The sequence below is a fragment of the Myotis brandtii genome, unplaced genomic scaffold (assembly GCF_000412655.1).
Source record: "Myotis brandtii unplaced genomic scaffold, ASM41265v1 scaffold987, whole genome shotgun sequence".
Taxonomy (NCBI): Eukaryota; Metazoa; Chordata; class Mammalia; order Chiroptera; family Vespertilionidae; genus Myotis; species Myotis brandtii.
Genome location: NW_005372107.1, coordinates 592,147 through 604,420, shown reverse-complemented (window position 1 = coordinate 604,420; position 12,274 = coordinate 592,147). Strand labels below are relative to the sequence as shown.

At 53.3% G+C, this 12,274-nt stretch overlaps 1 protein-coding gene across 5 annotated transcripts in view; it reads right to left on the bottom strand.

The window, feature by feature from the left end:
- Positions 1-1,520: 1,520 nt before the first annotated feature.
- XRCC1 (X-ray repair complementing defective repair in Chinese hamster cells 1) overlaps positions 1,521-12,274 on the bottom strand; it is a 30,738-nt gene continuing 19,984 nt past the window's right edge. For 2 of the 5 annotated variants that reach the window (XM_005886511.2, XM_005886510.2), the window contains 14 exons: positions 10,163-10,321; positions 9,238-9,312; positions 9,035-9,140; positions 8,670-8,779; positions 8,483-8,594; positions 8,072-8,330; positions 7,643-7,759; positions 4,004-4,097; positions 3,720-3,843; positions 3,426-3,483; positions 3,193-3,332; positions 2,305-2,395; positions 1,800-1,875; positions 1,521-1,705 (listed from right to left, as the gene is read on the bottom strand). In XM_005886511.2, coding sequence (XP_005886573.1) covers positions 1,592-1,705; positions 1,800-1,875; positions 2,305-2,395; positions 3,193-3,332; positions 3,426-3,483; positions 3,720-3,843; positions 4,004-4,097; positions 7,643-7,759; positions 8,072-8,330; positions 8,483-8,594; positions 8,670-8,779; positions 9,035-9,140; positions 9,238-9,312; positions 10,163-10,321 — 1,635 coding nt within the window. In that variant the 3' untranslated portion in view covers positions 1,521-1,591. The remainder of the gene's footprint in view (positions 1,706-1,799; positions 1,876-2,304; positions 2,396-3,192; positions 3,333-3,425; positions 3,484-3,719; positions 3,844-4,003; positions 4,098-7,642; positions 7,760-8,071; positions 8,331-8,482; positions 8,595-8,669; positions 8,780-9,034; positions 9,141-9,237; positions 9,313-10,162; positions 10,322-12,274) is intronic. The other 3 variants (XM_005886509.2, XM_005886508.2, XR_001360649.1) reach the window with 3 other exon arrangements.

The following is a 12,274-nucleotide window of genomic DNA, read 5'->3' as shown; positions in this document are numbered from 1 at the left end:
GTCAGAGACGATGTGCATGGGAAAGACTGCCTGGCCTCTGCTGCCTTTGCCTGTGGAAGGGGAATGGAATGTGAGCAGCTGCTACAAGCTGGAAAAGCCCAGAAAGCAGTCTCCCCTGGAGCCCCAGAAGGAATGCGGGCCAGCCTACACCGTGACTTCTTAGCCCAGTGAGACCCATTTCAGACTTCAGACCTAGAAGAATAGAAATTTTTGTTGTCTTAAGACACTAACTTTGTAGTAATTTGTTACAGCAACAATAGGAAGTAACATGGTGAGTGGTCAGTACATGTATGAATGAATGAAAAGTGAACGAGTGGATGCAGAATCTAATACCACCTTCACCTCAGAGATGAAAAAGCAAAGGTCAACAAAGAGAAAGGATTAAGGTTGGTGGCCCTTGGTTAGTTGATGGGGCCAAAGCTGGGAATGGGCTTGGAATGTCCAAGAAAAGTTTACCCAAAGGGCAGATCTCAAACCCAGATGACCCAGCCCTTTGTGCTGCTCAAACCCCTTCCCGACCCCATTCCCCCAGGAAAAGTCCAAGACTCTCTGCCTGGTGCTGTCAGCGTGCTTGTGCTTCCCACGGGGATGGAAATGTCTGTGCTGCCAGTGCCGTGGCCAGAGCACTGAAATGGGGCCAGTGTGAGGAGGAAGTGAATTTGCCCTTTCATTTCACTGTAATTTTTTTTTAAATCCTCATCCAAGGATATTTTTTTCTATTGACTTTTAGAGAGAGTAGGAAGGGGAGACAGAGAAACATCAATGTGAGAGACACATCGATCGGTTGCCTCCTTCTCGCGCCTGGACTGGGGCAGGGATGCATCTGCAATCGAGGTACATGCCCTTGACTGGGAATTGAACCCGAGACACTTCTGTCCAAGGGTCGATGCCCTAACCACTGAGCAACAGGCCTGGGCTCATTTCATTGTAAATAGCCACCTGTGTCCATTGGCTACCACAGTGGAAACTGCAGCTGCAAGGACTGTACCCACCTTTCTAGCCAGATCTGCCCCTACAGCCTCTTCACCAAGGGTGGCAATGCTCTTTCAACTCTACCCAGACACCAGGCTAGCAGCTCCCACTTTCGGGCCTTTGTCCATGCCATGGCCCTGCCTAGAACGACACCCCATCTTCTGTCCCGATTCTCTAAACATCCAGCTCGGCTCCTACCTTATGTGTAGTGGAGCCTTGAAGGGGATTCAGGATTTGGGTGGATTGAGTAAAATGCCCTTCCCCCCATTCTACCTCCCAAATGAGGTGATGTGAAACCATGTGTGACAGTTAGTGTCATTCCCAATTCCTTGGCACCTATTGCCACAGGGCTGAGGGGCCAGCGAGAAGTGACAAACAGCTCCTTCCCTACCAGAGCCCTCAGAGAGCCCTCATTCTCTCCAGGACCCAGGTCAGGAGTCTCAGGCAGCTCAGAGACCTGCCTCTCAGAGGGGAGGCAACACCAAACAGAAGACAGCTGGGAGCCTCTTAGAATTTCTGGGAAACTCCTGAGTGAGAGAGGCAGTGGCTCCAAACCAAGTCAGCTTTATTAAACTTGTGTGTGTGTGTGTGCACGCATGTGTGTGCACAAGCACATACTTCAGGCCTGGGGCACCACCCCATAGAGCTGGTGAGGAAGTAACTTCTGCTTCTCATTACAACTGTAGATCCATCTCGGGCGGACAAACACCAGGGAGGGATTGTCCATCAGGGCCTGCAGGGGGGCAGGGGACACATGTGAGAGAGGAGGGGATAGAGGAGATTCAAGGGCAGTTTGGGTCTCCCTTTCCCTGCCCCTCTGAACTCACCTCCTCAAAGCTGGGGTCCCACTCCTGTGCCGTGATCACAAACTGGACCCGGTCGCTCATATAGTCCTCGAGCTCCCTAGCAGGAGAAGAAAAGAGACCGAGAATCGGTGTCCCCTCTGCTGACACCCCACTCCCCAACCATTCTCTCCTATCCCCACCTATGTCCCCTAGAGGCTGCTTGTGGTCCTCCATTGTCCCACGTGCCAGTCTCACCACAGCCACCATACTGACAGCTCCCACTGTCACTAATCCTTTCAGAAGGGTGGCCGGGAGCCTCCCTTTAGAGAAGGAATGACAGCTCCCACTGTCACTAATCCTTTCAGAAGGGTGCCCGGGGCCTGGGGGGAGCTACGCAGCAGGGCTGCCACTGAACTCTGTGGCCTGTGCCCATCCTGCAGGGTTCGCCCCTTCCCCACCTCCCAATTGCCCTCCTTCCCACAACCTACCACACCCCTCCTCAAAACTCAGCACCCCCCTCACCCCAGTCCCACCCCCAGCGACTGACCCATTGAAGGCTGTGACATAGCGGCTGAGCTTCCTCCGCTCGTCCCCAGGGAACTCCCCGTACAGGAAGAAGTGTTTGCCCTGGAAGAAGTCTGGGGAGATGGTAGAAGAGCCAAGGTGAGGCCCTCAAGTGCCAAGGCACCAGCCAGGGGCCACAGAGGCCAAACAGGAGGGCAGGGAACGGACGGGGCAATGAGGACAAGCGGTTCAGCCAGCCCAGCAGAGCCTGGTTTTTCGTTGTTTTCTTTAACGGTAAAAGACACGATTCCAATGATGGTAATGTGCTTCTTACATGATGCCCAATTCCCTGGCACTGCCATCGCCACCAAAGGGCTGAGGGGCCAGGGAGAAGGGACAAACAGTTCCTTCCCTACCAGAGCCTCATAGAGAGCCCCTCATTCTCCCAAGTCACAAATGGGCTGTTGCCACTTAATAAGCGTGGCCGGGTCAGACACTGACGAACCGGCCACTTTTTCATCTGGTTGGTCTCATTCCTTTTCGAGTGCCCCACCCACACAAAAACTAAACTGAGGGGTGGGGGTGGGAGGCTGGGCATCTGCAGATTTTAAAAGACTTCCAGGTAATCCTGAAGCCTAGGGGGGTTAAGCTCTGATGTGAGAGAGGGGCTGTTCACACCTGGAGTGGAGCCAAAGGGGGTGGTCACACCTGCCTGGTGCTGGGCTATGATGGGGGACAGAAAGGGAAGGGGAGGGAAGGGAACAGGCCTAAGAGAACGAAGAGGTGGCAAAGGCAGGCAGTGGCGGGGAGGAGACCAGGAGACAAGTCCCAGGGTGGGTAGCAGCAATCCTAGGCTAGCTGGAGCAAGTCACAGATGAGAATTGAAAGGGACGGATCCCACTTCAGGAGTGAGGGAGGGGGGATTTCCTACCTGGGAGTTCAGGAATTGGCAGGTCAGGAGACTCTGGGGGACTCTCATTGTCGGTGTTCTCATCTGTGGATCCCGCATATGGGTCCTCGCCATTCTCCCCCTGGCCAGGGGGCTGCTTTCGTTCTTTCTGCTCAGCCACCCTGGGGGAGCCAAGAGGGGTGGGGGAAGAGTATGCAGACCAATCCCCTCTACCCAAGGCCCGGCCCACCCTGACCCCCCGGCCCCGATGCTACCTTCTCAGCTCATCCTCAGTGTCCTCAGAATCTTCCGCTCCATTGTCCTGTCCTTCTGCTAAGCGAGCATAAGCTTAGTCGGTGCAAGGTGACCCCCTGTGTTCTGGGAAGACCGGTAACCCTCTGCACAGTCTCACACAGGCATCCCAACCCCCAACCTCAATAGCCCTCCAGATCCAGTTATCGGGGGGCCCTCAGCCTCCCTCCTCCTCCCTCAGACCCAGGAGTCCAGGCCCCCAGAACCCTCCTCCCTCAGAATTCTAGGCCCCCAGTCCCCTCCTCCCTAAGGCTGACCTGACCACTCCCCCTCAGTGTGGGTATCCTCCTGGGACCCGGGTGAGGCTGGTTTGGTCTCTTCTGGAGTGGAGGCTGTCTGGGGTGAGCTGGATCCCGCTGCCTGAGGGGCTTTGGTTTTGGTCTGAGGAGGGGGAGTAGGGGAGTGAGCACCCAAGGGGCAGGGTGGGTGGGAGGATGTGGGGAGGTGAGCCACAGGAGGCAGGAGTAGACTTTGGGGGCTACAACAGACCCATATCCTCCTCCCAGTACACCCTCCCACTGCTGGTCAGAGGACAGCGGACCTTTTGGGGAAGCTGTGGGGCTTCATCCCCGCTGCTGCCGCCGTGAGGGCCGCCCTCGTCCTCGCTGCTGGAGTCTGGCCCTGCCATGAGGTACCTGGGGAAGGAATCAGGCCTCAGACAAACAGGAGGTCCTGTCCCCTGGGGCCTGTAGGGAGGGTGCTCAGGGTCACCCCATGGCCACTCTCCCAGCTGCCTCGCTTCCCCGCTCTGGAAGGCCCCGCTGACCCCGTCACCCCAGCCACACACACAGGAGAGAGACCAGAGCTCCCCTTGGCTGCCCGCCCTCCCTCCTCTTGCGGAAGAAATGCCCCATTTCAGAAAGAAAAAAAAATCAGAAATAATGTTCCTCTTTGAGAATCAAAGTCAGTTTCTCTTTGGGAGAATGCCTACAAATTAAGGGCAAATTCCCAACAGCGAATACAGGTCAGTTTCTCTTTGGGAGAATGCCTACAAATTAAGGGAAAATTACCAACAGTGAATACAGTTTTAAAAATATATATATTTTATTGATTTTTTACAGAGAGGAAGGGAGAGCGATAGAGAGTTAGAAACATCGATGAGAGAGAAACATCGATCAGCTGCCTCCTGCACACTCCCCACTGGGTATGTGCCCGCAACCAAGGTACATGCCCTTGACCGGAATCGAACCTGGGACCCTTGAGTCCGCAGGCTGACGCTCTATCCACTGAGCCAAACTGGTTAGGGCAGCAAATACAGTTTTAAAGACCTTGGCACTATATTCATGGTCCTTAAGCTGCTGACACTCCAGGAAAAGAATTCTCTTAGTTCTCATAATAACAACAGCTAACACTTATAGGGGATTTCCTATGTGCCAGGCACTATTCTATGCACTTGACAAATGTGGAGTCACGGAATCCTGAGGTAGGTGGTATCTTAGCCCCATTTTACAGATGAGGAAACTAAGGCACAGAGAGATTAACTACTTTGCCTCAAACCCAGGGCAAATTAAGTGGCAGAAGCAATTGAATGTGTTGGCTTTACTTTCATGGTACGCACATGAAGACCATCTGCACATAATTTGATTTTTCCAAAGCTGGTGAAACCCTGTTCAGGTAAGTCACACTCACTGGACAGCACTGGCTCGTGGGAAATTCAGAGAATTTAAAGTGTCATAGTTGATTAAAGAATCAATGGTAGGTTTATAAGCCTTTTCTTTAAAGCACTAAGATTTTAAAAACTCAATTTGTGATTATTGTGGGGAGAGCCATCACCCAGGAATCTTCCATCATCAACTTTTAAAAATATAAAGTGCTTTCCGAATTTAATTTTTTTTTTGTCAAAACCCAGTTGCAAAAATAAAAAAATAAGAAATCCCATTTGCAGCCCGGCCGGTGTAGGCTCAGTGTTTGAGCGTCGACTTATGAACCAGGACATCATAGTTCAATTCCTGGTCAGGGCACATGCCAGTAGAGGGCGTGCAGGAGGCAGCCGATCAATGATTCTCTCTCATCATTGATGTTTCTATCTTTCTCTACCTCTCCCTTCCTCTTTGAAAGCAATAAAAATATATAAAAAATAAACAACAGCCACCAAAAAAAACCCCAGTTGCAAACCTAGCACCGTTTATTGCCTTTTCTTGGGCAGACAATGATCCAAATCCAGTTCCTCTGCCCGTAAATAGACCCCAACCCATCTCATTTCTATCCCAGAGGTCCCAGCCTCCTCCAGGTCCCCACCTGCAGCCTGGCCTAGACACTCCAGCCCCACAACAGAGCCTGCCCCCCCCCCAAACCTTCCACGGCTCCCTGCTGCTCACAGAGAGACCCTTGGAGCCAGGTGGGTTTCAGCATTTTGAAATTTTCAGATTTTAGAGATATATAGATTGCTACATACCACCCCCCTGTGCAGAAGGAGGAAGTGCCCTGTAAATCAAACTCATGAATATTTCTGTAAACAATATGATGACGTACTTAATGGAATAAAGGTCACACATAACCTCGCATCAGCTCAGGATGATCATGCAGGCAGTGTGTTTGTGCTAAATCCAGAAAAACACTTTTGGCTTCCAGAGGTGTCTGCATTCCCGAGCTATAGATGTGGGGTCTGTGGAGCTGGACAGAGCCCTGCCCTGGCCAGGCACTAGCAGTCCTTTCTGAGCTGATCCCACCACTTCCCAGCCTCCACCTCCACCTCCCGGCCCGGCCCGCCCCCCCCAATAAAGAGTCTCTCAAATACAGCAGGCACAGCCCCAATTCTGAACACACTCAGGTCTTCTCTCCCATGGAGTATAACACAAGTCTCCCTTCCGATCCATGGGCCTCAGATCTGACCCTGTCCTTCCCCAGCTCCAAAGCCTTCCATGGCTCCTGCTGCCCCAGCCTCATTTTCCTGCCACTTCCTGCCTCCCACAGCAAGCGGAGCCCACCTGCACCTCCTCAGGGCAGACACCAGGCTGACCCCAACTTGGGCTTCTCCACCCAGCAGACTCTCTGTTCAGCCTGGTAAACCTCTTCTCACCCTTGAAGACCCCTACACACTGCGCTTTCTCCTTGGGCCTTCCTCCATACGTTTTTTAAAATCTTATTTTTTAAAATATATTTTATTAATTTCAGAGAGGAAGGTTTACAGAGAGGAAGGGAAAGAGAAACATCAATGATGAAAGAGCATCATCCATGGGCTGTCTCCTGCACGCCCCCTACTGGGGATGGAGCCTGCAACTCAGGCATGGGCCCTGGCCAGGAACTGGTTCAGCCTCTGGTTAAGCGGTCGCCAACCTTTTGGACCTTACGGATCACCAGTGGGCCGTGGACCACCGGTTGGCGACCGCTGTCTGGTTCGTAGGTCAACGCTCAACCACGGAGCCACAACACCAGGCATCCATACTGTTTTTTATTTGTTTGTTTGTTTTTTGTTAATCCTCACATGAGGATATTTTTTCCATTGATTTTTCTTTAAGGGAGGGGGAGAGACAGAGAGAGAAACACTGATGTGAGACACATCGATTGGTTGCCTCCCACAAGCATCCTGACCAGTTCCGGGACCAAGCCTGCAACGAAGGTACGTGCCTTGACTGGAATCGAACCTGCAACCTTTCATTCCACAAGCCAACACTCTAACTACTGAGCCAAACCGGCCAGGACCCATACTGTTTTGTAATAAGTCTGACCCCTCATCAAAGTGAGAGGCCTTGTCAAAGGCAAGACCTGATGGTTGGGTGCCCAGCCTCGCATGGGCCAGCCTGGCACCAAGCAGGGGCTTCAGGGTCTTGCTTTAAATGAATCTACCCTCAACAATAAAGATAAATAAATTTAAAAATTAAATAAATATAAAATAAATTAATCTAAACAAGCCCCAACACTGTTCTCCGCCCCTAAGTCTTGGCACACACTGTTTCTCTAGCCTGCAATGTCCTTTCCTTCTCCGCTAAGCAGACTTCACAGAGCCCACGTGAGCCCCCCAGGCAAGCCCTCTCTCCCTCTCCACGACTCCTAGCCCATGCCCTTCCTTCTCTCAGAAGTCAGCTCACTCTGGTCCAGGCCCGCGGGTGTTCTCCACTAGCAGGCTCCAGTCTGATTTCTCTCCAGATCCCTAGCATTGCTCAGCCCAGGGATGAGGAGCAGGGTAGGCAAGTGTATGTGTATATACAGGCGTATACACAGGTGTGCAGGGAGGCCTCACCTCCGGGAGGGCAGCCGCTGCCGCATGCGGTGACAGTCCAGCACCCACTCTTTACGCACAATGCGACCTCCGAGGCCTAGGACCTGGCTGTACTTAGGGGTGTTGGCAAAGGCACAGCTGTGGGGAGCAGAATGGAGGGTGTCAGTCAGGTGTGATCTGAGGGATAAAAGAGAGGAGGGAGACAAGGAGGACAGAGAGAGGGAGAAGAGACGAGTAAGAGAGAAAAAGAAACAGATATGGGAGAAACAGGGAGACGGAAGGAAAGATGTACAAATCAGAGAAAACGAGGCAGAGGATCCATACAGAGAACTGAAGAGACAGGACAAAGACACACACAGGCAGACAGGCAGAGAGAGAGAGAAAGCAGGATGGAGACAGAGGCGGAGGAGAGGTAGCAGGAAGGTGGGAAGGAGGAGGTCACAGGCCTACATGAGGTGGGTGCTGTCTGGGGTCCAGTCTGGCCGATACTTGGCCCCGAGCTCTAGGGCCTTGTCCCGGAGCTCCGAGCGGAAGGGGTTCTGGAAGCCACTCAGCACCACCACCACGCCCTTAAGGATCTTCCCCATCTCCTGCGGGCCAGCTCGGGGTGCCCTGTGCTCCGTGCCTTCTCCTCGGGGCTTCCCTGGCACTGCCCCCCGTGCTGGGGCAGGGACTGAGGCAGTGGCAGGGGTAGAGATGGGTGCAGACACTGTGGAAGCCAAAGAGCAGGTTCAGTTAGCACTGCTGGGACTAAACCCCTCGCCCGTCCTCCCTCAGCTCCAGAGTCCCAGCCCCAGTCCGCTCACCCCTACGACACAGGAACCCAGGCCCCTGTGGGAACAAGGAATCCAGTTTGCTCACATTTGGGTCTCTTGCGGGCAGGTGGTGAGGGCTGGGCTGACGGTTTGCTGGGGGTCTTCCTTTCTTCTTGATTCAAATCCAACTTCCTCTTCCCTTTGGGGGACTCCTGAGGCTAAGCGGGGTGAGATGAAATGAGGCCTCTAGCTTCTCTCCTCCTCCTCCACCCGTCAGGGTCTGATGATCTCACCTTGGAGGTGCTGCCTACTGCCCTGGAGGCTGGAGAGGTTGAGGAGGTGGCACTTGAGGCCTGCAGTGTGGCAGCTGCATAGCTGGGTCCCGCTGGGTCACTGGTTGTGGCTACAGAGGGAGAAAGTAGAACCAAGATAAGCCTGGGCCCTTGGGGCCTTTCAGTTCCTATCCATGCAACAGAGGGGTGTTCCCAGCAGAGACCCAGGAGGCCAGGCCCCCAGTCCCCTCCACCTCGGACCTAGGAGGCCAGGCCCTCAGTCCCCTCCCCCTCGGACCCAGGAGGCCAGGCCCCCAGCCTCCTCAGACTCAGGAGTCTAGGTCCCAACCCTGTACTCACTCAGGCCTCAGATTTTCCACACTCACCAGTGGATGTCTTATTGATCCGGCTGAAGAAGAGGGCCCCTGGTCTCAGGGAGCTGGCACCCTCATCCTCCTCCTTTACACGGAATTGGCCAAGCTTGGTCACCTTCTAAGGTCCCAGAAGGTCAGTGCAGTGGGTGTGGACTGTTGGCAGGTGGGGGAGAAGAGAGAGGGAGAAGGCTCTGGGGGTGGTGGGTAAAGCTTACCTGGGGTGAAGCCTCTACCTCATCTTTGTCTGGAGGGCTGTGAAACCGTACAAAACTCAGGCCATAGGGGGAGTCCTGGGAAAGAAGGGGTTGGAGTCAGGGAATCTGGCCAAGGACTGAAGCCTGGCCCAAGCCCCTTTAACTTAGGGAACCCTCTCTCTGGCTCTTGCCTCATTTAGGGAGAGGTCTGTATGATACTGTGGACAATAATAATATCCAGCTGTTACGGAGCCCTAACTCTGGGTCAGCACAGCTCTGAGCCCTTTTATATGCATTAGTCCCGTTAGCCGCATAAGCAATGGGCAAGTGGAATGGAGGGAGTGCTGCGTGCCACTTCGGGAATACAGAAGTGCTCCAGGCTCTTTCCCCTTCTGCCAGCTGGATGCAGAGCCATAAGATGGGAGGAACCTGGGTCCCTGGATGACCAGTCAAACACCCCCCAGGACAGTTCCCCGGGTAAGGATACCTCTACTGTGTGGTGTCATTACCACGTGGGTCTTGTAATCACAGCTTAGCATCCTAACTCACAGCAACCCATAAGGATCAGGAAACTGAGACCAGAAAGATTAAGTCGCTTGCCCAGAGTCACACAGTAAGAAGTGGTGTAGCCCATCTTAAACCCAGTGTCTGACTTCACTCTCTTGATGTTAACTCCTAGGCCCACTCTCCTAGACCACCTCTCCAACAAGTCAGCTGTCCCCTTCCCCAGTTCCCCTCTGAGGTCCTACAGTTCACTGTCCAAAACATCGTCCAGGAAACAAAGCCTCATATGAGGGGGAACTCAAACCCATTTCAGGGAAGCCCTGGTCCCATGGGGATACCAGCTGTCCAGTCCTCCCAGCCCACTGTGACTCTATACTGGCCCCTCCGCTCTCTCCTCACCCATGACCAAGGACCCTGAACTCCCCGCTCCCACCCTAGGTACCTTGCTATAGGGCTGGCTGCAAACAATTTTGACTCGGTCCCAGCGCTTCTCAGCTGCTCCCCGGACCAACTTCTCAGGCCCAAAAAGGCGAACACGGTTGGGGTTGGAGCCACTTCGGCTCTCAGAAGGGGACATGAAAGACGAGGTGACCAGAAGGACCTGGGAGAGGGCACAATAAATGAGGCTGGCTCCTTTAAATGGTGCATCCTAGGGGCTGGGAAGAGGGCAGGGAGCCCAAGAAAAAGCTAGGGAGTCACCAGATCCAGCTCACGCCCTGACCTGCCTCAAGGTCTCTAGACTCTTCTCTTGTTTCTGGGCCTCCGGTCAGTCCTTCCCTGACACAGGTCCCAGAGGAAGCCTTCTGTGTACAGATCTGAATGCTCCTTCTTAAATTCTTGCACAGAGCCTTCCATATCTGGCCATACGGCGGGGCCGCATGACCTAAGGAACGAACCCTCCCAGCAGAGAAGATTCACGATGACTGGCACAGCATTCAAGCACCTTTTGGAAATGCAAGGCCGGGTCAGTGGAAAGGCGAGCAGAGTTATCAGAGGCCAGAAATGAGAGAGCTGGGCCAGCAGGGGGAGCTAGAGACAGGCTGCAAGACTGGAGGAGGGAGGAGGATCTGCTCCTTGTAGATCCTGTGAGCATCGCTCCCCTCCCCGCCCCCCGCCCCCCAACACACACACCTCTGCTTCTGCAAGCGCTCCTTCCCAGGGCAGCAGAGCAGTCCAGTTCGCACTTCCTAGCACTTGCAGAACCCGCCTCGTCCAGCCCCTCCCAGGGTCTGAGTTTCGGCTCTATGGAACCCAACCTCCAACATCTACGTTTCAATCATTCCTACCTTTTCCTTTTGTTCCCCAACCCTAGGGGGAGCAAAAGGCGGCAGCAGCTCCCTGCACTTGCTTCTTCATCATTCCTTAGTCTTCTTGCCTCATCAGTTACTAATTCCCTCTGTTAAAATAACTGGTGTGGTTTCAGTCTCCTGGTAGGACCCTGACTGATCAGTGGGTGGCACTGATGTGGTTTTTGTCCTAGTGCTGACCCTGGGTGGCACACAGAGCTTGATTTTAAAGGGCCCTTGGAGGCGGGGGAGGTGGCAGCAGGGAATAGAAGACCAAGCCTGCGCTCCAAGCAAGGAAAAACAGTATCTCAGAGACCACCACCAAACCACAAAGAGCTGGGCTCCTCCTCCACGAAGATCAGGGGAACTGTGCCTTATGCAGAGAGTGGGAGCCTTCGCTCTGGAGGACAGCAGAGAAAAGATGAAAATTTATCTCTGGACAACTCCTAACCATGAGCTTGTACTCTCAAGGATTTGGAGCAAAAACTCACACTAGCCATCTGCACGGAAAACACAAGCCGAACATTTTAAGTGGTCCCGGATACACTGTGTCACCTGACACCAGGGCAAATACTCTGGAGGAGGAGGCTGGGCAATGGTTTGAGGCTGCAACTTCCTCTGGCATGGGTCCACTATGAGATGAACATTTTAAGTGGTCCCGGGTACACAGTGTCACCTGACACCAGGGCAAATACTCTTTGGAGGAACACACACACACACACACACACTCACACACACACGCATGAGGAAACAAGCTGCCATGCCCTAGGATCAGCAGGAACCACAAGATGCAGAACAGACCCACAAAGGCTACATATATTGAAAATATCAAACAACCCAGTCCTCCAAGATCTCCCATAGCTACATTCCCAAAGAACAGCGCACACACACACACACACGCATGAGGAAACAAGCTGCCATGACTTGGATCAGCCATGACAAGATGCAGAACAGACCCACAAAGGCTGCATATATTGAAAATATCAAAGAGACAATATAAAAGCATTTTTAATAGTTTAAAGAAATAAATGGACAGGATGATGAAGGAACAAATAATAATCAGGCAGCACTAGCCGGCTTGGCTCAGTGGATGGAGCATTGGCCTGTGGACTGAAGGGTTGCAGGTTTGATTCCGGTCAAGGGCACATGCCTGGGTTGCAGGCTTGATCCCCAGTGGGGGGTGTGCAGGAGACAGCCAATCAATGATTCTCTCTCATCATTGATGTTTCTATCTCTCTCTCCCTCTCCCTTCCTCTCTGAAATCAGGC